The sequence below is a fragment of the Chiloscyllium plagiosum genome, unplaced genomic scaffold (genome assembly GCF_037043375.1).
Source record: "Chiloscyllium plagiosum isolate Xiang-an unplaced genomic scaffold, Cpla_swu_hap1 HiC_scaffold_7, whole genome shotgun sequence".
NCBI lineage: Eukaryota > Metazoa > Chordata > Chondrichthyes > Orectolobiformes > Hemiscylliidae > Chiloscyllium > Chiloscyllium plagiosum.
The window spans coordinates 51,849,925-51,876,266 of NW_028270145.1; the positions used below are offsets into that span (position 1 = coordinate 51,849,925).

General features: G+C 40.9%; 1 protein-coding gene across 3 annotated transcripts in view; it reads left to right on the forward strand.

Annotated features, from left to right (window-relative positions):
- Positions 1-25,702, forward strand: part of wipf1b (WAS/WASL interacting protein family, member 1b) — a 127,893-nt gene extending 102,191 nt beyond the window's left edge. For 2 of the 3 annotated variants that reach the window (XM_043693581.2, XM_043693582.2), the window contains exons 3-8: positions 14,508-14,637; positions 15,258-15,431; positions 18,359-19,177; positions 20,437-20,637; positions 24,047-24,160; positions 24,979-25,702. In XM_043693581.2, the coding sequence (XP_043549516.1) occupies positions 14,508-14,637; positions 15,258-15,431; positions 18,359-19,177; positions 20,437-20,637; positions 24,047-24,160; positions 24,979-25,040 (1,500 nt within the window). In that variant the 3' untranslated portion in view covers positions 25,041-25,702. Of the gene's footprint in view, positions 1-4,169; positions 4,279-14,507; positions 14,638-15,257; positions 15,432-18,358; positions 19,178-20,436; positions 20,638-24,046; positions 24,161-24,978 lie in introns of all 3 variants that reach the window. The other variant, XM_087989002.1, reaches the window with a different exon arrangement.
- Positions 25,703-26,342: the final 640 nt, after the last annotated feature.

The window sequence follows — 26,342 nt, forward strand, 5'->3', positions numbered from 1 at the left end:
ACTAACAGATAGGGCTGATAGGGCAGAGTTGAGTCTGACCTGAACTCTATTTGATTAATAGATCTATTAAATTCATTGAGCAGAAATGATAAGGCACCTGCTAGTCAATTTAGAAATCCTCACTAAAAAATAGGAAGCTGTAAAGGTAAAAATGACATTTCAAGCAACCAGTATCTCCAAGAGGCAAGAGAGAGCGCAGCAATTGGTTGGGGTTGATTTCCCCTTTAAAAAGGTTCAGTTCATAACATTTGTACCACCCCAACGGAGAAGTACCCCTAAGCTGGGAACAAAGGAAAAAAAAATCAGCCTGTGTTTGTGAATTGTATCCTATAGTGCCCACTAGACAACCTCAGGGCGCACAATGCATGAGGAAAGAATCAATTTTAACATAGAACATTACAGCGCAGTACAGTCCCTTCGGCCCTCGATGTTGCACTGCCCTGTCATACTAATCTGAAGCCCATCCCACCTACACTATTCCATATGTGTCCATATGCCTGACCAATGAAGACTTAAACGCACTTACACTTGGCGAATCTACTACCGTTGCAGGCAAAGTATTCCATACCCTTACTACTCTCTAAGTAAAGAATTTTGTTTGAACTTTTATCATCTACAAGAAACAGCTAGATTAATGTATACAGAATGGCCATCTGGCAGGTAGCAATGCATTCTGTAGATGAGATGAGGGAAAATTAGTAATTGAAAATTGTCCTTTCAGAAAAAAAGGAGAAATCAACCCAACCAATTGCTGTCCTCTCTCTTGTCTCTTGAAGATACAATTACTTGAAACATCATTACCATTAATTGTATAAATCCTGCCCCTTTTTTGTTTCACCAAAATGCATTACCTCATTTATCCAAGTTAAACTGCAACTGCCATTCTTCAGCCTGTTGGCTCAATTGATCAAGATCTCTTTGTAATCTTAGATAACCTTCTTCACTATATACACTATACCACCAATTTTGATGTCATCTGCAAACTTACCAACTATGCCTCCTATATTCTCATCCAAATCATCTATGTAAAATGACAAACCAACTAAGTCCTTTGGAATACTGCTAGTCACAGGCCTCCAGTCTGAAAACAACCTCCATGATCACCCTCTGTCTCCTACTGTAAAGCCAATTCTTGTATCCATTTGGCAAGTTCACCTTGAATCCCAAATGATCTAACTTCAACAATTAGTCTACCATGTGGAACTTTATCAAAGGATTTACTAAAGTCCAAGGGAACAACATCTACTGTCTACCCTCATCAATCTTTTTGGTTACTTCTTCAAAAAAAACTCAATCAAGTTTGTGAGGCATGATTTCCCTTGCACAAGAACCATATTGACTATCCCTAATCATTCTTTGCCTCTGCAAATGCATGTAAATCCTGTCTTTCTGAATCACCTCTAACAATTTACCCACCACCAATGTCAGACTCACAAGTCTACAGTTCTCGGGCTTCTCCTAACAACCCTTCCTAAATAAAGGCGCAACATTAGCCATCCTCCAATCCTCTGGCATCTCACCCGTGGTTATAGTTGATACAAATATTCCTGCTAGGGGCCTCACAATTTCCTTCCTAACTTACCACAATGTCATTGGATACACTTGATCAGGTCTAGGAGACTTATCTAACTTTGTTTTCTAAGACCTCCAATACTTCCTCTGAAGTAAAACAAACTGCTTTCAAAGCATTAATATTTATTGCCCTGAATTCTCTAGCCTCCATTTCTTTCTCCACGCTAAAACTGATGCAAAATATTTATTTAATTTCTCGCTCATCTCGTGAGGTTCAATGCAAAGATGATCATGTTGATCATTAAGGGGCCTTACTCTCTCAGTATCATTCGTGGCCAAGGTTGATAAATAATTTCAAAATAGAGAAAAGAGATGTTGGTTGAAGATGTGAGACTCCATCCTGGTGATATTCTTTCAGTTAGGTTTAGTTTAAATAGAACGGACTTGAATATCTTATCCATGCCCAGTTTATCCATCTCACCAAAACATTTACATGATGGTTTTCACACTTCGTCTTTCTGGTGTGTGTATTTGTACGATATTTTATTGGGTGATTATTGTTTTGCAGATGAATGTGAGTGGGAGAAATATTGAGTGTGAATATTTGAGAAGTGTTAGGATTAGGGAGTTCCTTTATTTGTCTTTTCAATTTTTGACACGCATTATCAGTTTAAAAAAAAGTCTTGCTGTATGTACTAAGGTGATTTATATTTAAAAGTTGTTGAACCATGGCACAGTAATCTGAAAATATTGTAAGGAAATAATATTTTGAATAAATACATTGGATGACCAGTTTCCAAACATAAAACACAATAAACAGCCTTCTGAAATTACATGATTTTTTATTTTCCAACAACACTTGACACTTAACACCATCATGGACAAAACATTGATTGACCCCCCCCCCATTATCTGCCATCAATATTTACTCCCATCACCACTGATGCATGGTGAGTACCATTGAAAAATACACTGTAGCAACATACCAAAGATACTTTGTCAGCAACTTCCAAACCCATAATCTCAAAACCTAGAAGGAAATGGGCAGCTGATGCTTGAGAGAACCTGCACGTTCCCTTACATCCTAGCTTGGAGCCATGTTGCCATTCCTTCAAAGTCACAAGGTCAAAATCCTGGAACTTCCTAACAGCGTGGTTTTGTGACCATCAGACTGGTTTTGTAACCATCTCTAGCAGTCCTTGAGGATGGAACAGTCTTCCTCCACACTACACATACACCAGGATCTCCAAGTCCTGGTCCACAAAGTGAGCACCTATTTTCCCATGTCTGTCATGTCCCAACAAAATGTCACAAGCCATGCAGGGCAGCTCTGGTCTGGCCATACTTGACCAGGTTCACAAAGACCTTTGGAAGATCACATTGATATCAGAAACCCCAGGGTATACTGGGATATTGCAGCAGTGGTGAGTCCTCTTGAGTGGCAAAATCAAGCTAGCTTCAGACAAGAGGGATGATGTAGGCTTGTGAAAAGTAGATAATGATATTATGGGGAGCTACTTCCATCTTCAACTGCTGGTCGTATTGTGCAACTGTGAGTGTGACTGTAGTGTTTGAAGACTGAGGGCCAAAAGAGAATTTGAGACATCCACCAAAAATATAATGTATTTTCATATATAACTATCTACCCTGGAGCTGTAGAATGAATTAATAAACTAATTCTTCAATTTGCACCTCTATATCTTCCGAGGAATTCCATTGAAATTTATAGCACGGCATGGGTTAGTCAGTCAACTGACCTATTCCAACATTAACACTCCATACAAACTCTTACAACTTTACATCATTTCTTTCTATTCCTTTTCTCCTTGTGCTTAATTACGTTTCTCTTTGTCTCAACCATTTCATATGGAAGGAAATTCCACATTCTAATTTTGAAATATTTTTTTTCATTCAGGGGCATTGGCTTCACTGGCTGGCTCAGCATTTATTATCTATCCCTAATTGCCTGTCGAAAGGTGATGATAAGCTACCTTATTGAACCTCTTCGGTCTGTTTGGTGTAGGTACACTTGCAATGTTGTCAGGGATGGAGTTCCAGCAATGCAAGGAACGGCAGTAGATTTCCAAGTCAGGATGGTGAGTAGCTTAAAGGGGGATTTGCAGGTAGTGGTATTCCCTTGGATCTGCTGCCCTAGTACTTGGTGATTGTTGTGGATTTGGAAGATGTTGTTCAGGAACAGGGTGAATTTCTGCAGTGCATCCTGTAGATGGAACACTCTGTTGCTACTGAGTGTTAGTGTTGAAGAGAGTGAACTTCTGTTGATGTGGTCAATCAGGTGAACTTTGTTCTGGATTACATAGAGTTTCTTGAGTGTTGTGGGAGCTGAACTTATCGAGATAAGTATTCTATCACACTTCTGACTTTTGTCATGTAGATAGTGGACAAGCATTTGGGGAGTCAGGTGGTGAGTTACATGCTGCAGGATTCCTAGCCTCTCACCTGTTCTTCTAGCCACAGTATATATCTGGTAGTCCAGTTCAGTTTCTAGTCAATGGTAATTCTCAAGATGTTAATCATGCGGGATTCAGTTATAGTAGTGATATTCAGAGTCAAGGGGTGAGGGCTAGATTCTCTCGTTAGAGAAGGTTATTACAGCACAAATAATACTTGTAAGTTCCAGCCTGGATGTTTTTCAGGTCTTGCTGTACTTAGACATGGACTACTTCAGTATGTGAAAAGTTACAAATGGTGCTGAACACTATGCAGTCATTAATGAACATCCCCACTTCTGACCTTATATTGGAGGTAAGGTCATTTGATAAAGCAATTGAAGTTGTTTGGGCCAAGGACATACAAATACACAAGTAGGTGATGTACTATTCATATCCATAGTAAATTTGAACTGTGATCTGAAAATATTCCCGATGAATAGGAATTAGGTGAAGGAGGGGAGGTAAGCGGTCACTTTTGAACCCATAGTCGACTTTAATTGTAAAATTCTTCTAATTCAAATTGTTTTTGCAAGTTACTTCGGATGCAACAACCTAACTGAATTGATTCTTTTCGTAATAATGTCCAGCAAGTTGTGCTATAATTTTTGTTCCTGTTTTTACCACTTCCTGTACCAGAACCATAGCACAAAATTTTAATGATGTTTGTTCTTTATGCAGAATAATTGAACACTTAGTGTATATTTTGGCAACATCTTCATGTGAAGTTGAATTTAGATTCTATGAATCCCAACCAGTTACAAAGGTTTTATTGCTGCAAATTCTCTTAATGTAAATGACCTGCAGTTTTGAGAGTTTTAAGTGTCTCTCTCCAAGCAGAAGCAACATTAGCTTATGACAGGGAGCTTGTTAGTTCATCGTCAGTGACACAATGCCAATGAATTGGCGTTTATTCACTTGTGATAATGTCTGTGCTTTATTGCTCATTTCTTCTCACTCCCATTCCCTCCACTTTCCATTCCCAATCACATTTACTTGTTAAAATTACAGATTTGATATTTAGAACACTGTGCATTCTGACACCATTTACAACTCACTCTACTAACATATAAAATTTTGTGTGTATATCAAATGTGGTTAATGGGGTGTGGGCAAGGTTGTATTAGATTGGCTAACAGTGGCTATGTCATAAGGCAGGAAGTCCGTGGAGGAGTTAATGTGCTTGATTTGTTTTAGATTGATGTGGGTCATATTTATGCAAGCTTGATCGGCTGAATGCCTCTGTGCTATGCTGTTCCATGGTAGTGGAGTTTGCAGTATAAAATTGGATATAGTCATTTTTAATCAATTGTTCTGGCATATTCTGATGTGTGTGGATGGAATTTGAATCCATACCTTCTGAACCTGTAGTGACACTACCACTGTGCCATAAAAGCCCCTTATGTGATATATAGCTATCTCTGAACAGGTTGGCTAAAAACGTTATTGTCTTTGGAACAAGTAGGACTTAAACCTGGGTCTCTGGGCTGAGAGGATGAGACAATACCACTGGACCACAAGAGCCCTTCTTGTAATGTAGATATTTTTTAATTAACCTGAAACATAGAAAATAATCCATCTAATGTTGGGTATTTGTGAGTGAAAGGGCATGTTAATTATGTTTGATGATAGAAATATAGTGGCGTTAACTGCTGCCTCACTTCAATTCCCACTAGAAAATGTATGAAGGATGAAGAAGCTGGAAAAGCACAACATCTTACCACTTGCCTCATGCTCTCTTGCCACTCGCTTTGCATTTGCTCCCCCACTTTCCTGCTGATTCTTTGATTCCCTTTTCTCTTCTACCACTCCCATCACCGCTTCCCTGATGTCTCCTGCCACGCCTTCAATGTTCCCCCTTTGTGACTGCCCCACTCTCTTACTGCTCTGTTTGCTGATTCACACCACCCCATTCCCATTGCCACATCCCCCGCTCCCTTCACTGCTTCTTCATGCTCTTTCCTGCCACTCCCTTTGCTACTGTCTCCACTCTCTTGCTGCTTCGCCCCCACAACTCTCATTGCAACTATCGCACCCCCCCCCAACCATTACCATTGCTGCTTACATTTGCTGCTACCTCCCCCACCCCAATCCTTTTGTTGCTCCTTCTGCTGTTCCCCTTCCAGCTCATTGAACATACCACTGAATAAGTATTGGCAAACAAGGGTGTGGGACTCTGTTGTTGATCTATGCTGATGTGAATTTGGAAATTTCACCCACACTGAGAGCATACTTGTCAATCTCTAATTCATAGCAACACTGCAATGATGTGGATTCAATGAGAAGGAAGGTTTGGTGCAGAAGTAAGAGGCAATAGAATGAAGGAAATGAGGGGAAAGAAGGTCAGGCCAGAGAATATTGTGGATTTTGAATCTGTCTCGTTTCTTCATCTATTTCTGCCTTTTCTCTCATTTCATTTCTCTCTCTGTTTCTTGTTGCTTCCCTTTCAGATGAAGCCAGTCCATTGCACTATGTGATGGGAAGTGTGCTATCAATAAATAACTGGATGTCACATTTCCTGAATATGAATGTGGGAAAAAAATGTGACTGCAGACACCCACTCTCCTGCTAAAACAGTAAATCTCTGTTCACCTAGTTTTGTTTATCTTTCTTCCTTTTTCTCCTTTCCAAGGCCTGTTCCTTATGCCTTCAACAGTAGGATATAGAGGAAACATATCAAAAATATAATTCAAACCTCCGGTGCAAAGGTTTCTGACAGCAATTCCAATTCTAAAATGCCCACACTTGCATTTTACTTGTAATACATGTTTTTTTCTATTACCATCAGGTCTAGTTGGTAGAAGAAATGATACTGATTCAAAATGCATAACATTCTTTGGCCTGATCTTCTAATTGGCATTGGAGTAGGAACTTCATAATGTGCATTACCAGGTGGTGCTGGTAACATCTGATGATTCCCCAGTCACAGTTTCCTGTTAATACTGAAGTCTTTAATATTTTTCTGGGAGGCCTCCTGTGGCGCAGTGATAGTGTCCCTACTCCTGCACCTTGAGGCCTGGGTTCACTTCTCACTTGCGCCAGAGGTGTGTAATAGCAGCTTTGAAGGTTGGTTAGAAAAATAAGTTAATGTTTCTTTTTCTAAGGTCCCTTCGTTGTCTGTCCAGGTTTCTTTGCCCATCCACTTCCATCAGGCCTTGCCTGGCTCAACTAATTTTTTTTACCTTCCCAGGGAGAGAAGCAAAAAGCAGGTACCTCTAGGCCAATTAGCCTAACATCTATTGTTGGAAAAGTTTTGGAATCACTTATTAAAGAATTAATAGCAGAATTTATGGAAAATCATAATCTAATCAAGTAGAGTCAGTATAGCTTCATGAAAGGGAAATAGTGTCCGACTAATTTAGTAGAGTTTCTCGAGGAAGCCTCAGCTAGAGTGGATAAAAGAGAACCAGTAGATGTGTTGTATCTGGACTTCGAAAATGTTTAGAAAAGGTACCTCACAAAAGGTTGTCACAAAATAAAAGTCCACTATGTTGGAGGTAGTATAATCATAGAACATAGAAAAGTACAGCACAGAACAGGCTGTGCCAAGACTTAATCCTAATGTAAAATTAGTAACTTAACCTACGCACCCCTCAACACACTGCAATCCGTGTGTGTCCAGCAGTTGTCTAAATGTCCCCAATGACTTCGCTTCCACCACCTCAGCTGACAACGCATTCTATGCATTCACAACTCTCTGTGTGGAGTATATTGGCATAGATGGAGAATTAGCTAATAGGCAAGAAACAGCAAGAAGGGATAAGGGGCTCTTTTTCAGGTTGATGAGTTGTAACCAGTGGTATTCCACAGGGATTAGTGCTGTGTTACTGACTTGAAGGAAGGAAGGGAATGTACTTCGGCCATATTTGCATTCGACACAAAAATGGGTGGAAAGCCAGGTTGAAAGAGGGATACAAATAATTTACAGAGAGATATTGATAGGTTAAGTAAGTGGGCAAAACATTGGAGCAGGCAATAAACAAAAAATAAGTAATGCCTGTAAAAATGGTATGGCTATTAACATGGGGGATTTTAATATATATGTAGATTGGACAAACCAGCTCAGTTAGGGTAGACTTGAGGAGGAATTTGTTGAGTGTATCCATGATAGTTTTCTTGAACAGTGTGTAATGGAACCGACGAGGGAGCAAGCTATCCTAGATCTGGTCCTGTGTAATGAGACAGGAATAATTAGTGACGTCATAGTTAGGGATCCTCTTGGAAGGAGTGATTACTTTATGTTAAACGTAGAATACAGGTGGAGAGTGTGAAGATAAAATCCAATACCAGGGACCAGTGCTTGAACAAGGGGGAACTACAATAGAAGGAGGGAGGACCTGGCTAAAGTAGACAAGATTTTATGGTGGGATAGTTGACGAGCAGTGGAAGACTTCCAAAGAAATTTTTCGAAGTACTCAGCAAAAGTATATTCCAGTAAAAAGGAAGGATTGTAAGAAAAGGGGTAATCTGCCATGGTTGTCTAAAGAAATAAGGGAGGCTATCAAATTGAAAAAGAAGGCATACAAAGTGGCCAAAAACAACATGAAACTAGAAGATTGGGAAAACTTAAAAGGTCAAAAGCTAAAAAGAAAAGTAAGATGGAACATGAGAAAAGTGTCAATAATGTAGTGCTGGAAAAGCACAGCAGATCAGGCAGCATCCAAGGAGCAGGAGAATCAATGTTTTGGGCATAAGCTCTTCATCAGGAATGAGGCTGGGGGGCTGAGAGATAACTGGGAGGGGGATGAGGCTGGGGGGAAGGTAGCTGAGAATGCAATAAATAGATGAAGGTGGGGGAGAAGGTGATAGGTCAGAGAGGAGGGTGGAGCAGATAGATGGGAAAGACAATGGACAGGTCAAGAGGGCGGTGCTGGGTTGGAGGCTTGGGACTGGGATAAGATGAGGGGAGAGGAAATGCAGAAAATGGTGAAATCTACATTAATCCCGTGTGGTTGCAGGATCCCAAGGTGGAAGATAAGGCGATCATCCTCCAGGCATTGGATGGTTATGGTTTGGCAATGGAGGAGACTCAGTCATGTCCTTGGTGAAGTGGAAGGAGGAGTTGAAGTCTTCAGCCATGGGGCGGTGGGGTTGGTTGGTCTGGGTGTCCCACAAATGTTCTCTGAAACGATCCGCAAGTTGGTGTCCTGCCTCCCCAATGTAGAGGAGACCACATCGGGTGCAAAAGATAAAGTGGAAGTACAGGTAAATATCTGACAGATGTGGAAGGATCCTTTGGGGCCTTGGATGGAGGTGAAGGGGGAAGTGTGAGTGCAGGTTTTGCACTTCTTATGTGGCAGGGGAAGATGCTGGGAGTGGGGTATGGGCTTGTGGGGGGGGGGGGGGGAAGAAGAGGTTGAGGGTTGGTAGGGCTGTGTGCATCTGTCAAGGAAGTTGCTGAAGAAATGGTCTCTCCAAAACACTGGTAGGGATGGGGAGGGAAATATATCCCTAGAGGCGGGGTCTGTTTGGCAGAAGTGGCGGAGGATGATACGATGTATATGGAGGTTGGTGGGGTGAAGGTGAGAACCAGGGGGGTTCTGTCTTGTTGCATTGGGAGGGGTGGGTTTCAAGGGTGGAGGTGTGGGAAATGGAGGAGATGCGCTGGGGGGCATCGTCGACCATGTGGGAGAGGAAATTGCGGTCTTTGAGGAAGGAGGCTATCAAACGCGAGTCGAACTCATTAATCCGGGAGTGTAGAGAGGTGAAGGTGAGGCCTTTACTGAGGACTGATCGTTCATCCTCAGTAAGGGGGAGGTCTGAGGGAATAGTACAAACATGGCAGGGCTGGGAGCTAGGACCTAGGATGGGTCTGGAGCTGGGATTGAGGACGGATGGGCACCTTCCCCTGCCACTGCAAGAAGTGCGAAATCTGAGCTCACACCTCCCCCTCCCCCACCCTCACCTCTGTCCAAGGCCCCAAACTGACATCTTCTACAAACCCACCGACACCCACAGCTACCTAGACTACACCTCCTTCCATCTGCCTCCTGTAAAAACGCTATCCCTTATTCCCAGTTCCTCCCCGTCAGCCATATCTGCTCCCAAGAGGATCCGTTTCTCCACAGAACACACCAGATGGCCTCCTTCTTTAAAGACCACAATTTCCCCATGCACGTGGTTGATGATGCCCCTCAGCGCATTTCATCCACTTCTCGCACTTCTGCCCTCGAACCCCACCCCTCCAACTGCAACAAGGACAGAAACCCCACCAACCTCTGTATACATTGCATCATCCTCCGCTATTTCCGCCACCTACAAACAGACCCCGTCATCAAAGATAAAGTGTACTCCCCACCCCTATCCACATTCCGTAAAGACCATTCCCTCCGCAACTCCCTTGTCAGGTCCACGCACCTCCACCAACCCACCCTCCCCTCCCGGCACCTTCCCCTGCCACTGCAGGAATTGCAAATCCTACGCCCACACCTCCCCCCTCACCTCTGTCCAAGGACCCAAAGGAGGCTTCCACATCCATCAAAGTTTCACCTGCATTTCCACATGTCACTTATTGTATCTGTTGCTCCTGAGGTAGTCTCCTCTACACTGGGGAGACAGGATGCCTACTTGCAGAGCGCTTCAGAGAACATCTCCAGAACACCCACTGCCCTGTGGCTGACCACTTCAACCCCACCCCCTTCAAATTCGCCAAGGACATGCAGGTTTTAGGTCATTGCCTCACCACCCGATACCTGGAGGATGAACGCCTCATCTTCTGCCTCTGGACTCTCCAACCCCACGGCATCAGTGTGAATTTCACCAGTTTCTTAATTTCCCCTCCCTCCACCTTATCCTAGTTCCAACCTTCCAACTTAGCACTGCCCTCATGATCTCTCCATCTTCCTTCCTGTGTATCTGCTCCACCCATCACCATTACCCTCACCTCTATCTACCTATTGCAATCTCAGCTACCTTCCCACCACCCCCCTCCCTTTTATCTCACCACCCCCTCAGCTCAAAAGCTTGATAAAGGGTTTTGACAGAAATATCGATTCTCCTGCTCCTCGGATGCTGCCTAGCCTTTGTGCTTTTCCAGCACTACACTCTCAACTCTGATCTCCAGCATCTGCAGTCCTCACTTCCTCCAACGTGCTGGTGAGGCTAAACCTGAAGTACTGTGTGCAGTTTTGGTCTCCTTACTTGAGAAAGGATGTACTGGCACTGGAGGTTTTGCAGAGGAGGTTCACTAGGTTTATTCCAGAGTTGAGGGTGTTGGTTTATGAGGAGAGACTGAGTATGTTAGGATTATATTCATTGGAATTCAGAAGAATGAGGGGGGATATTATAGAAACATATAAATTATAAAGGGAATGCATAAGATAGAAGTAGAGAGGATGTTTCCATTGGTGGGTGAAGCTAGGACAAGAGGGCACAGCCTTAAGATTAGAGGGAGCAGATTTAGGATTGAATTGAGAAGGAACCTCTTCACCCAGAGGGTTGTTAATCTATGGAGTTTCTTGCCCAGGGAATTAGTTGACGCTACTTCAGTAAATGTTTTTAAAGTAAGGGTAGTTTTTTTTGGACAACAAAGGAATTAAGGGATATGGTGAGAGCATGGGTAGGTAAATCGGAGTGCACCAAAGATCAGCCATGATCTTATTGAATGGCGGAGCAGACTCAAAGGGCCAGACAGCCTACTCATGCTCCTAGTCTTTATGTTCTTTATGGACTATAATAAGGAAAAATGTGAAGTTGTTCATTTTGGAAGGGAGAGCAAAAGAACAAAGTATCACTAAAATGGAAGAAAACTGCAGAAAGCTGCAACACCAACGGCTTGGGTGTACTTATGGCTGAAACAAAGAAAGCTAGCACACAAGTCTAGCAGGAAGGCTAATGGAATGTTAGCTCTTATTTCAAGGGGGTTGGAATATGCGAGTCGAGAAGACTAATTGCAAACGTGCAAAGTGCTGGTGAGACCATATCTGGAGTACTGTGAACAGTTTTGGTCCCTTTGTTTAAGAAAAGGTATTATTTCATTGGAGGCAGTTCAGAGAAGGTTCACCAGGATGATTCTTGGTATGGAGGGACTGTTTTGTGAGCAAAGGCTCAACAACCACTCATTGGAATTTAATCAATGGAAGTTAGAAGAATAACAGGTGATCTCACTGAAACAGATAGGATTCTTAAGAGAGTTGACAGGGTAAATGCTGAAAATATGTTTCTCCTCATGAGATGACCTTGGACCACAGAGCATAGCATCATAATTAAGTGGCACCGTTTTAAACTATCATGAGGAATTTCTTCTCTGAGGCTTGGTTGTTTTTGTAACTCCTTGCTATAGAGAGCTATGGAGCGGAGTCTTTGTGTATATTTAAGGCTAAAATAGAGAGAGATAGACACTTGATCAAGAGGGGAATCCAGCGTCATGGGAGAGGGAGGAAAGTGGACGTGAGGAGTATTGGATCAGCCATGATCCTCTCTGCTTCTCAAATTTGATAAATAGTTTGTTGTCTAAATTTCTTTATATTCAGTCCTTATTTGTTTTAAATCCACTTCTCATCTGTTTAAAAGTTTAGATCTACAGTCTTATCTCCATAAATGACTCAATTATTCAACAGATATCCACTGTTACCTCAAGCCCATGTTTTGATCACTACCTACTTGTTGAATCATTTACTTCCTCCTGCCACTGATATAAAGAAACCTAGTCCCACCTACCGATCAAACTTCACACGCTACTAACTATTTATCCCCAACACTCCAAATGATCTTTACTCAGAATATACTAACTAAAGCCACTGCAATTGTTCCTTCTTTTTCTACTCAATTTTGAGTAGAAGGAAAAATATTTCATTAAATTTTGGATTTTAAAACATGTAGTCAGACAAACTGTTTAAAAAATCTGTGGTAAAGTAATAATGAGCTAGCTTTAATTCCCTGTAATCAATTTCTCAAAACCACGTTAGCAATTCTTGTGGAAATACTGAAGCATTATGTTATATATGCGAAAGAACCAAATATCTGGTTTCAGATCACAGAGGGTTATTACGACTACCCTCCCACAAATTCATCAGCATACGTGAATCAACCCCTGTATAAGTAAATCACTTGAGCTGCTTATGGAAATCACAACTTAAAAAGTTACCTATAGTCACCTTCCTGAGCAGTCCTCATATAAGCAGCGCCACCATCTGGCTGTGCAGCTGCTGGCAAGATTTGTGCATGTCAGTCATACTGCTGCATGACTTAGTCATAGAGATGTACAGCATGGAAACAGATCCTTCGGTCCAACCCGCCCGACTTCTGCTTCCAGAATCCATTGCTGTGTAACAGACTGTGGAGGTGTTCACAGGGGGGAAGAAGAATTAGAGGATACATTGTTTCTGACGTGACTGACAAGTCCACTACACAATGAGATAACTCGAGTAGATGGTGATGGAAGGATCAAGCAACTGATGTTTTCAATGAATTGAATTTATTGTCACGTGCACCAGGGCACAGTGAAAAGCTTTGTCTTGCGAGCAATACAGGCAGATCACATAGTTAAATAGCATAATAAGTAAATAATAGGTGAACAGTGACAAAACAAAAACACAGGTACAGGCAAATGCTACAAGTCTATGAGTCCATTCAGTATTCTAACAACAGTAGGGTAGAAACTGTTTTGAAACTGGCTGGTCCATGTGTTCAGGCTTCTGTACCTTCTCCCCCCTGGTAGAGGTTGTAGAAAAGCATTGCCAGGGTGGAATGGATTTTTGAGAATGCTGGCAGCCTTTCCTTGATAGCGGGCCTGGTAGATGGATTCTAAAGGTGGGAGAATACTCAGATACGAAATTGAGAAGTTGGAGAGCCTCTACAAATCTCCAAAGTTTCTCAGTATGTTCAGTACCTTCCTGAATTTAGTTATCTTGGTTCTGCACGGTCACAAACTAGGGACTCCCATGAATCAGTGGGGATGTTTGATCTCTTTAGAAGGCTTTGAGGAAGTGATTCCGCTGTCGTCCAGGGTGCGTTCCAAACTAAGTTCCATGCAGGATGGTTGCTTCGCTAGTCTGATGTCAGGTATGCAAATGACATGTCCCACCCAGCAATACTGGTTGAGAGAGATTTGCATCCTAATACCAGACTTAGAAGTGGATCTGGTGGTGGCCTCCTCACTTGCCACAATATACAGTGAATCTGACTTGATAGCAATTATTTTTTATCTTCCCAGTCTCACTCTACTCTATCAAACACTTTTTATTGTTACTCAATTCCACTTCTGTTACCCAACCCACCACTAAATAACATCATTCTCGCAAAACAAAAGCAGATTCTGAAATAAAAGCAGGTAATGCTGGACTGAGATATTATAATGATGGATCTATTTGAATTTCACATAAATAAACATGAAAACTGTTACTCGTATGGTTTGCTACAAGGTAAAATGTTTATTTTAACTGATCATCTGCTATGGGATTCATATTTAATCAATTTGTTGTTCAAGTGGCATATTGAACCACAAAATAATTAGAAATCTTTCCAGTAGCACTCAAATTCTATGATGCAATTTTCACCAAGTGAATAACAAACATTCTTTTTCTTCTGTCATCTTGCAAACATTAGGCAAATACAGAGAAACCTTCACTAAGCAAAACTGAGCAAGTTGGAAGAAATGCTCTTCTGTCAGATATATGCAAGCCCAAAAAGTTGAAGAAGGCAGTTACCAATGATAGGAGTGCACCAATTGTTAGTGGTAAGTTTAAAGAATTAGGCAAATAAGTTTATTAATTTGACAGATTAATTAAATTAAAGTTTCCGATGTTTTGCTGCCATTTTTTAAAAAATCACACTGCACCATTTGCTATCTCATTCAAGCACATAGTGTGCTGTATGAATTTACCTGCAATATACAATCAGTTTACACTTTGTTAAAATGCTTTCTCCTTTACAATTTGCTCTTTGTGCTTTTTAAAACTCTAGAATTTTGTTTTTGAAATTTTTTACCCTAGCCACATGGATACAGAAAAGCATACTTGTTGTTCCATGAACAAAATTCCTTATTGCTCAGCTTGCTTTGAGGGAAGGAAAGGTCCCATCAAACTTGCACAAAGATATTCCTCTGGTTTAGGGATGAGATTCTGGTATTCTGACATGAGAAATTTATTTAAAATAAATTTTCCAACTTTAATGTGCGGAAATTCAGAAATCTCTCAAACTCCATCACTCCTATATCAAATTCTTAGATCATTTCTCTCGGTGAATGAGACTCCATGCTCGAAACCACACCTTCTAATATATACAAATTACTATTTTATAGGGAAGATTTACCAGTCCACTGTAAATAATATACCAATTGTATTTCTCTTTAAACAGTTCCTAAAGGTCCTGGAGGAGGAGGAGGAGGTGGCGGCGGTGGCGGTGGTGGTGGCGGGAGTGGTGGTGGAGGAGGAGGAGGAGGAGGAGTTGGTGGTGGACCAGCAGGTTTAGGTGGATTATTTGCAGGTGGAATGCCAAAGCTGAGGTCTGCAGGAAGCCGAGAGAGTTCAGGTAAATAACAATTAATTAATGTAGCCTCGAATTTTCAATCTTCTTAAAAATTATTTATGTGTTATTAGCCTGTTAAATGGTGATGCTCATCTAATTTTGTTAACTGATGTAGTTGAAAATCATCATATATTTGTACTTATATCTTTGTACATATTGCATTGTGGCATGTGTAAGAATTTATAGATACGTGGCTGATACATTTTTAGTTTACAAGGAAATCTGGATGAGTTGTAAAGTTCAAAGTTACTTCAAAGGAGAGTGCGTATTAAAATGTTTTATACTGACTTCCTAAATGAAAAAACCAGGAGGTTACAAGTCCCCAGCAATGACTTCTCTAAGTGACCCTAGAAAATGATGTGGATATTCCTTTTTTTAATTTCAAAAATATATTTTGTTCATAAAAATGTTTACATACACACATTGTCAGTAGAGCAGTTTAATTCTGTACAGTCTTCATATATGGAGAAGAATCAGAACCCAAGTCATTTCTTTCCAATGCAACCTACTAGGCACGAGGTAGGTTTGTTAACTGAACAGACTTCCATTGTACTTCAGCAGGGAGATCTCAGACTGTGGTCTTTTCCCACTCAGCCATGGCAGCAGCTGCCCCAAGCTTTAGTGCGTTCCTTAGCACATGGTTCTTAACCTTGGAATGTGCAAGTCCGCAACACTCTGTCAAGGTCAACTTCTTGCTCTGGAAGACCCATATGTTTCAGGCAGAACAAAGAGCGTCTTTCACTGAGTTGATGGTCTTCCAGGTGCAGTTGTCTCATTGTGCATCCTGGGGAACAGACTGTAGAGTAGAGAGTCCTGCATCACGGAGCTGCTCAGGACTAACCTTGACACAAACCACTATATTTTTCTCCAGAATTCCTGTGCAAAGGCACATTCCAGAAGGAGGTGTGTGACAGTCTCCAACCTCTGCAGCTGACAAAGGGCAGCATGTGGTGGCACAGTGTGTTCAGGCATACATGAAGGATCTTGCAGGCAGTACACTTCTCACCACCAGCCAAGCGACACCTTGGTGCTTGTTGGAAAGTTCTGGTGATGACACCTTTTGCTAAATGACTTTGACAGTCTGCTCAGGATCCATCCTCTCCTTTCCCGCAGGGTCTTGAGGACACTATGTGCTGATCACTTTGACTTGTGGTCAAAGGTGTTTTCTTGAAGGACAGGTGATATGGAACAGTCCAATTACTTGGAGTGATCCACAGCTCCGAGGCCAGTTCTGTCCTTTGCAACACCAGGTACAGGTAGAACCTCAGTATATAGTAACACTTGGTGTTGTGTATTGAGGTCTATGCACAGGTTGATGTAGTCACACACAAAGGTAACCATCAGGATGATGGTGGTGTTGGAAACATTCTTCTCTTCCCCCGATTAGAGGTTTGTATGTGGTGCTGCATGCAAACATGGTCCATCTTAAACCTCCAGATGAAATGGATTACAATGTTACAGGTTCTGGGAATGCGCCAGATTTGCATCATGTACAACAACAGAGAGTGGTTCACACCTGATGATCAGGTTTTTACTCATGATGGAGAGGGAGCAGAGCTCCCTAAATTCTGCCTCATCTTAGTGATACATGCCTCCCAGGTTTTTGCGCACACCCAAGCCCCACCAAACCATATTCCCAACACCTTCAGGTAATGTGTCCTGATGGTGAAGGGGATAAAGGGATCTGTCAGCCCAGTTCCCAAAAAACATGGCCTCACTCTTGCCTTGAAGACATACCAGGTACATTTCCTAGGTACACTGCAATTGAGACGTGGACCAATGAAACCAGTCTAAAATGACATTATGAAATATAAATGATGTGATCACTGTACATGTATACTTATGGAGAAAGAATGGTTCCCTCTCTCTTCCTTGCTCCTCCACTTCCACCAGACTTAACAAAATGTCAGGCACCCTTTAGATTTGAAGGTGCCAGTTAATGGCATGATAATCAGGAGCGTTCCATAAATCCCATGGCCTATGATGGGGCAGCGCTTGAATTCTGACCTCCGTCCCATCCACCGCATATTAAAAAAAAGCCACTCCGAATGGAACTGATATGCGTTTCCAATCAGCACCCACAAATGTTTTCATTTGTCAAGTGGTAAATGCGAGATTCACTATGGACAAAAGATCTATATAGAAATCTGGTTTTGATTTAATGACTGTTCATTTTTTTTAGATTATTTACAGTGTGGAAACAGGCCCTTCAGCCCAACAAGTCCACACCGACCCTCCGAAGAGCAACCCACCCAGACCCATCCCCCTACATTTACCCCTTCACCTAACACTACAGGCAATTTAGCATGGCCAATTTACCTAACCTGCACATCTTTGGATTGTGGGAGGAAACCGGAGCACCCGGAGGAAACCCACACAGACACTGGGAGAATGTGCAAACTCCACACAGACTGTTGCCTGAGGCGGGAATTGAACCCGGGTATCTGGCGTTCGCCCATTTGTTATAGCAAAAATATTTTGGGGGGGGTGGGGGGTTCTATTCTACACATTTTCTTTCCTTGGGTTTAGTGTATGATTTAAAATTGTATAATTTAATTAACACACAATTTAAAATTGCTGAATTAGAACAAAATGGACAATTAAGTTTTCAGTGTGACTTAAAACCAAATTTTAATGCCGGAGCTCCATGTCACATTATTTTGCCACTGTCTGCGAATTAATGTTTCAAATGCCTTGAGGAGAATTAAACAAAAATTGTGTAAAGAGAATGGATGAGTCAGATAGATCTGAGTATACCGTAGGAAGTATCATATTTACCAGTCTACAGTTCTAACAAATGAATTTCTGTGGATCAAAACTATTTTTTTTTAAAAACGTTGCTGTTCTACAATATGTAATTGTTTACAAGTAAACTGTAAAAGTTTGTTTTTAACTGTTAATTATGTATTTATTACCATTTCCATCCACAGATTCTGGTGGCAGTAGACCTCCAATTATGCCACCGGGTGGAAGATCATCTGGTCCCAGACCATTTGCACCAAGCAACACTCCTCCAAAGATACCTGGATCATCTGGTTTTCCAAGGAATAATAACCCTGAGCTAGCAAGAAATAAATTGCCGCAACCAAAGTTTTCAAGGCCAGAAATAAGTTCAAAACCTGATGCAGTACCGCCACCTTTACCAAATGCACCAAGACCATCAGCATCAAGTATGCAGAACAGGGGTCCTCCACCTGCATTAGAAAATCGACCACCCATCAGGGGACCTTCACTACCAAATCGCAATCAAGGGTCTTCTCGTCCATTCTCTCCAGCTGTTCCACAGAACAGTGCAAATAGATCTTTACTGCCTCCCACACCTAACAGGGTTGTTGAGGACAAGCCTTCACCACCAATGCCTCCAGTTCCCAGTACTAACAGACCTCCACTGCCTCCAACTCCAGTTAGGATGACAGATGATAGGCCACTGCCGCCACCTATGACAAATAGGCCCTCACTTAATAGGGATGGTCCTCCACTCCCACCACCACAACATCAGAAACCACCTGTCCCTCAAACACCTAGGCCAACTCCCTCTTTCCAAGCTCCCCCACCACCACCACCTAATCGGCCAGGACCATCTTCCAATCATTCCAGCTCTGCTACAGATGTTGAAATTCCAAAGCTCCCTCAACGAAATTTGTCTCTCCACAGCACCCCTTCAACATCACCAGGACCAATTCGCAGTGGTCCTCTTCCTCCTGGTGAAAGACCTCCGCCTCCTGTGAGGGACCCACCCAGCAGATCAGGTGAGTTAAAGAGAAAGTAATGAAATAAGGATCAAGTGAAGACTCGGGATATGGAGAAATGAGGAAGAGAATACAGAGAACACAGAAAAGTACAGCAATGGAAGCAATGTAAAGGAGAGGAGAGACAAAAGAAAGTTTACTGATTTCTGTTTCTGTTTTCTTTTGTCAATTCCCCAAAATGATTGTTGTAAATTCATATCCTTAATTTGGTCCTTTCTTTCTTTAATTTGTAAGGCAAAGAAATGCCTGGGCTGAGTCAGAAATTGCTGTCCATTTTTGAAGTGACAGGAAAAAGTCAATCATCTCGAATATAGTACACCTAAAATTACAACAAATCCAATTAGGAAATACAAATTGATAAAGGAACTTAATTACAATAATGGTGTTTTCCTTATGGCTGAGAAGTCAATATCAGGGCAGTAACATTCCTATGTTATCTAGAAATCAGAAGATTGTAGGAACAAACCCAACTCCAATGATAACTATTTATTTCAATTTAAGCTTGAGATTTGTTGGGTGCATGAGTGTATTTTGTTTTAAGAAAAACCAGTTGAGACTAAGCTAAGGTGTAATGGAGATTACATTGTGAGTAGAGCTAAAGACACTATAAACTAGGAAACTGTTTAAAACAATGAAATAGGAGAGTGAAGCAATTTTTTTTAGGAGCTCTCCATGGTGACATAGAGTCATAGAGATGTACAACACGGAAACAGACCCTTCAGTCCAACTCGTCCATGCCGACCAGATATCCCAACCCAGGTAAAAACATCTCTCCACCCTTCAGGCTCTCTGCCTGTATTCCTGATGAAGGGCTTTTGCCCGAAACGTCGATTTTACTGCTCCTCGGATGCTGCTTGAACTGCTGTGCTCTTCCAGCACCACTAATCCAGAATCCGATATCCCAACCCAACCTAGTTCTACCTGCAAGCACCTGGCCCATATCCCTCCAAACCCTTTCTATTCATTCACCCATCCAGATGCCTTTCCAAATGAAATCTCATTTGATTTGGCCTAGATTTTATTTAAATAAACAAAGCTAGGGATAAGGAGACTGACACTTTTATTTTATAGATTTCTGGCAATAAAGCAGTAAACCACAGTTTAGAATGCAGATTTGAATTTCATTATTAATGTTGAACAACTCTTTGTACGTAGAGTCAGAAAGTCATGTTGCATTCATTTTTTAGAGGAAACTTTAACTTATTGAAAATCACATTATAGGACTGTACACTAATTATTTTCTAATCTTCTTAAAACAGGACCTCTTCCTCCACCACCTCCAGTTGGTAGAAATGGTAGTAGTCAGAAAGCACCACCTGTCCCACAGCCTCCAAGCAGAATGGGTTCAGACACCAGGAGTGGCTTCAGACCCCCCCTTCCTCCTGACCGAGGAAGTCCTGTACCCCCACCAACATCACTGAGAAATGGCTTCCAGGAGTCCTCACAAGCAATGTGTGAAGGTAAATATTACACCAGTTTTCATCCACATGCACCTCAAGATGTTTTCAGAATACATACACTAAGTTGTTGAGAAATAACACCTTATTTTAAGTCTAAAGTTTACGTTGGTGAATGAGTGACAGCATTCTGACAGCTGTGTTGTGAGGAAAATTCAATTGATTTAATTTGTCTCTCTTTTATGTTCCAACCTTCATTTCATATGAATGTTTTTCCCTCATGGCAGCTAGGTATAGAGGACTTACTATACAGACTGTTGTAGCCAAAAGCCAGACCTTACCTCTGACGTTACTGCACCATACAGCTGAGCTGGAAATGTTTCACGAATCAATTAATGGATGCAATATTAAACATATCTGTTTATCCTAGAAATAAGTTACAACTACTACAATATACAGAAATGAGGAAGTTCTGACATTTGGTGCATTTTGGACATTGACATTTCAAGTTTACGTTCTGACCGTTCGCATTGTCCAACATGTGTGGTTTTTAAAAAAAAATCACAACTCCGCTGTCAACCAGTGAGAGCAGGAACTGACTGCAAGAGTTGTGATTGGATAAGAAGTGAGTATAGAAGAGACAGAGTTGCTCCATTAATCACAGATTCCGTCTCTCCCACGCTGAATGTTCCACATCCTTCAATCACTGGTTCCCATCCCTGGTTGGAGGAGCAACAAGGCCTGTCATTGAATGTTGAGGAACAATGTATAGGTCAGAATTGGCTGCATCATCACCAATCACTTCGACCAGATGCCAAAGACTCTTCCAACATCCTCAGTAACACCAAATACAACAAGCTGAATAAGAAAGAAAGGGGTGGAAGGGGACAAATGACAGCTTGAAAACTTGAACAGAGTTTGCGGAAGGGTCTGTGCCAGACTGAGAGACTGAGGTAGGGATCGGTACCAGATTGGTAACAGGCATGGGAGTCTGTACCAGGCTAGGATGAGCTTGAATGTCAATTCTGGATTAGCCATTCCTCTGGATGTGCAAAAGCTGGCTGTTTGAATGAGAGAACCCCACCTGGAATTGTCATGGGAACACCAAGGGATCATTCTCTTGTTTTTGAGGAATTGGCTACCTTATTTCACACAGTGTTGCATTAAACTGACACTTGAATGTGTTGATTTCAGACTGCAGCATTGTTCCACTGAATTATTCAAGTTCAGTTAGTTCTATAGCAAAAATGAAACTATCTAATTTGAGACTAGTGGATAAGTTGCTACCCTTCAGGATCTTGAATGGTACTTCGTAAAAAAAAAAAATTGTGGTATGGATGGATGATGGTACAACTTTAAATGAGAAGCAATATAATCGACATGTAGAAAACTAATTTCCAAAATGCTTATTTAGATAAGAGGTTTTTATACCTATCAGATTTCTTTTATATTGTATCAAATAGTTGGAATTTGCAATGAATCAGATCTGACTTAATTATTGTCAGTTTGGAATTGTATTTGGAATCTAAATTGAAGACAAAATGTCAAGGAATTAAGGAACAGTGGTTACCACTGTTGTCTTGCAGCACCAGGCACCTGGGTTCGATTCCAGCTGGGGTGACTATATGTCTGGAGTTTGCACATTCTCCCCTTGTCAATGTGAGTTTCCTCCCACAGTCCAAAGATGTAAGGTATAGACAGGATAGATCGAGTGAATCCTTAGAGTATAAAGGCAGTAGGAGTATACTTAAGAGTGAAATCAGGAGGGCAAAAAGGGGGCATGAGATAGTTTTGGTAAATAGAATTAAGGAGAATTCAAAGGGTTTTTACAAATATATTAAGGACAAAAGGATAACTAGGGAGAGAATAGGGTCCCTCAAAGATCAGCAAGGCAGTCTTTGTGCGGAGTCACAGAAAATGGGGGAGATACTAAACGAGTATTTTTCATCAGTATTTACTGTGGAAAAGTATATGGAGGATATAGAATGTAGGGAAATAGATGGTGACATCTTGCAAAATGTCCAGATTACAAAGGAGGAAGTGCTGGATGTCTTGAAACGCGTAAATATGGATAAATCCCCAGGACCTGATCAGGTGTACCCTAGAACTTTCTGGGAAGCTGGAGAAGTGATTGCTGGGCCTCTTGCTGAGATATTTGTATCATTGATGGTCACAGATGAGGTGCTGGAAGACTGGAGGTTGGCTAACTGTTTAAGAAGGGTGGGAAGGACAAGCCAGGGAACTGTAGACGAGTGAGCCTGATGTCTGTGGTGGGCAAGTTGTTGGAGGGAATCCTGAGGGACAGGATGAACATGTATTTGGAAAGGCAAGGACTGATTTGGGATAGTCAACATGGCGTTGTGTGTGGGAAATCATGTCTCAAATTTGATTGAGTTTTTTGAAGAAGTAACAAAGAGGATTTATGAGGGCAGAGTGGTAAATGTGATCTGTATGGATTTCAGTAAGACTTTCAACAAGGTTCCCCATGGGAGACTGATTAGCAAGGTTAGATCTCATGGAATACAGGGAGAACTAGCCATTTGGATACAGAATTAGCTCAAAGGTAGAAGACAGAGGGCGGTTGTGGAGGGTTGTTTTTCAGAGTGGAGGCCTGTGACCAGTGGTGCTGGCAGGTGGGACTAGATTGGGTTCTGATATCTGGTCGGCATGATGGTTTGGACCAAAGGGTCTGTTTCCTCTATGACTCCACGCGTCAGTTAGGTGAATTGGCAGTGCTAAATTGCCCCGTAGTGTCCAAAGTTGTGCAGACTAGGTGGATTAGCTATGGGAAATAGAATTACAAGGAGAGGGTGGGGGGGGGGGGGGTTGCCGTTTGGAGGGGATGGTCAGTGTGGACTCAAAGGGCCTGTTCCCACATTGTAGGGATTCTATAATTCTGCATTAAATATCACACAACATCAGGATATAGTCCAACAGGTTTATTTGGAAGTAAATGTTTTCGGAGCGCTGCTCCTTTGTCGGGTACTAGTGGAGCTTGTGTCCTATGAGGACACGCTCCACAAGCTGGTACTTCCAAATAAACCTATTGGACTGTAACCTGGTGTTGTTTGATTTTAGTCCAACACCAGCAAGTCCACATCATGACTCTATGAAAATAGTATTCTGAACTCTTAATGTTAGCTTCTTTGAATGACAAGAACTGAATCATCTTGTCTTCGTTGATGATATTCAGAAACTTTTCAAATGAAGTAGCCAAGAAGCATTTTAACTTCACTACAAACCTTAAAATGTGCTGTAATTGAATGGTTCATCTCACTGCAGTGATTTGCGACTTGTGTACATGATTCCTTGTCACAAAAAGATATCAGCCTGTTTTGTCTTCAGCCTTAATTTTCAGACCATTTTGTCTCCAGACACAGTTGTACCTAAAGATATGTTTTGAAATGCTCCCATGTAAACAAAGATATGCTGCTATCCATGCATTGTAAAATTAACTTTTTTTTTACCACAGATGAGTGGGAAGGCAGATTTTCTTTCCATTCCACCTCTGATTTTCCACCACCAGAACCATATGTAAACTTCCCAAAAACTTATCCCAGTAAACAGAACAAGGCAGAGAACAGAGGTGAGTAGCAGAGCAATTTGTCAACCTATTTTGAAGTTTGAAACATGAAGAGCTGAAAACTTTCCTTCCTTCATTTTAAAATAATTCTATAATCCTTTAATGTGATTGCAATTAGCCAAGAATTGCACAGGAAAGTTCCTCATTAGTTACGGGGATTTTGTAGAACATTTTGAAAGATATCCAATAATTAGAAATAGTGTTTATCCAATTAATAGCTGAACTTTACTTCCTGGCTCAAGACAGCAATTACAAGTAAGCCTATTCTACCAGGGAAAAGTAACATGCAAACACTCAGTCATACATGGTTAATGGCCATGTGAGTGATAGACATGGGGATAAGTTATGCTTCTGAAACCAGAAATCATTTTCAGAAATGGAGAGAAGAACATTGGTAAAAGTAAAAGAGACAGAACAGTGCAAATACATTCAATGCAGAAGTACAGTACTTCCAAATTTAAATGTTGCTTCAGTTACAGCAATATTTGGGCATCTAAAAAATAAATTGTGTATATTGGTGAGGGAGAAAAATAGTATGGGGGAATTCTCTTAAAAGAATTTCAAGGTTATAATACTCATGCTCTCATTTCTCGGGAAGAGAAGAAGGACTCCTTTTAAGTTATAGAAAACAGTTACCGGGGTATATCTAAATCTGCAAAGATAATCATCTTTCTGAAATTTTGTAACAATTAATGTTATAATTGTTCTTAGCATCAATATTATTTTCGAATCAAATTTTAAAATTCTATTTAACTGGAAAAGTAACATTTTTTTATAATTCTTTGTACAGTGCATTGATTATAATCTTCTTTCTATAATAGATTCAGGTCGGAGAGAGCGAGGTGCTCCACCCCTTCCACCAATCCCACCTATACCAAGGTGAAAACAGATCTGGGTATTGAAAACTCACAAAAAGTCATTCTACTCTTAGACCACCTTGCATGCTTTAACTGCAGACTTGCTACAGGGATGTTGGATTTGCCTTTCAGCTCCAGTCATTTTCAGCTGTAGAAATGCTGGCTGTCTGGCATTTGTTTATCTGATGCTTACAGCATCTGGAAATTTAAAAAAAAATTCTCCTTTGCATCTTTTGACTGCTTTAATGTAATACATGCTAACTTGTTTACAATACTATGGACATGAAAAAAATGTACTTCGCAAGAATATTTCTTTAATCTATTTTATACAGTCGCAATATCAGTTGGGTGCTCAATGTATAATTGATGTCTTTGAATAAAAATAGGCACTTTGGCTTTAATTAAATATTCTTAGTCATGTTATCAAATTGAGTTAAATAAAGAGCAGATTTGCATTTTCCAATCTACCTGTTGTAAATTGTAAACCAAAAAGTCCTGAAAAGCAAAACAAAAGCTGCTAATTGACTGTTGCTTGTTGAACTCATTTACATGTTAGTAGTTTCTGTTTATATAGTGTATGTGCTCAACAATGACAGACAATGGATCACAAGTAGTTATCTGAAACTACACTTGGACTGATTTGAGGTTATCATTTTAAAAATTCAGTTAATAAAAAGCTTGCACACCATTCCATTTACAAATTACTATAGCAGTTTACATAATTGAAAAGTGTTGTATTTACTTTATAAATCATCATTTGTTAATATATTTTACATTATTGTTCAATTCTAAATAATCTGATGAGATACATAAGCATCATGAAAATGGAAAGAAGAAAATACTTTGGAAAGGAAAATCGCAAGGTGCATAACTCTGGATATCCATTCACAATTGCCGTTTTCAATAACTGCCTTCAAGCAAATTAACTCTCATAATGTTTCTAATAAGCTTCTGAGGACTCTTGTAGTGCAGTTTTAGTGTTCCTACCTCTGAGCCAAGTGGCCTGGATTCAAGTCTCACCTTCTCCAGAGGTGTATAATAATATCTTTCAACATGTTGTTTAGAAAATGGGTAACAATTATATAAATGATTTATCTTCTTTTTGATCCTTTCAGAAGCAAGCATCTTCATTATCATAAAATTAGATAGAATTACACAGAATAAGCAGCACAAAAATGGATCATAGACATTTTTAGTGGTTTTACTCTACATAAGCCTTTTCCCATTATATCTAACATAGCATATTTTTTCTATCCTTCCTCTCTTGAAAGCATCTATTTGTCTCAGTCATTTCTTTGATAGCAAGATCCACATTCTAACCTAATGCT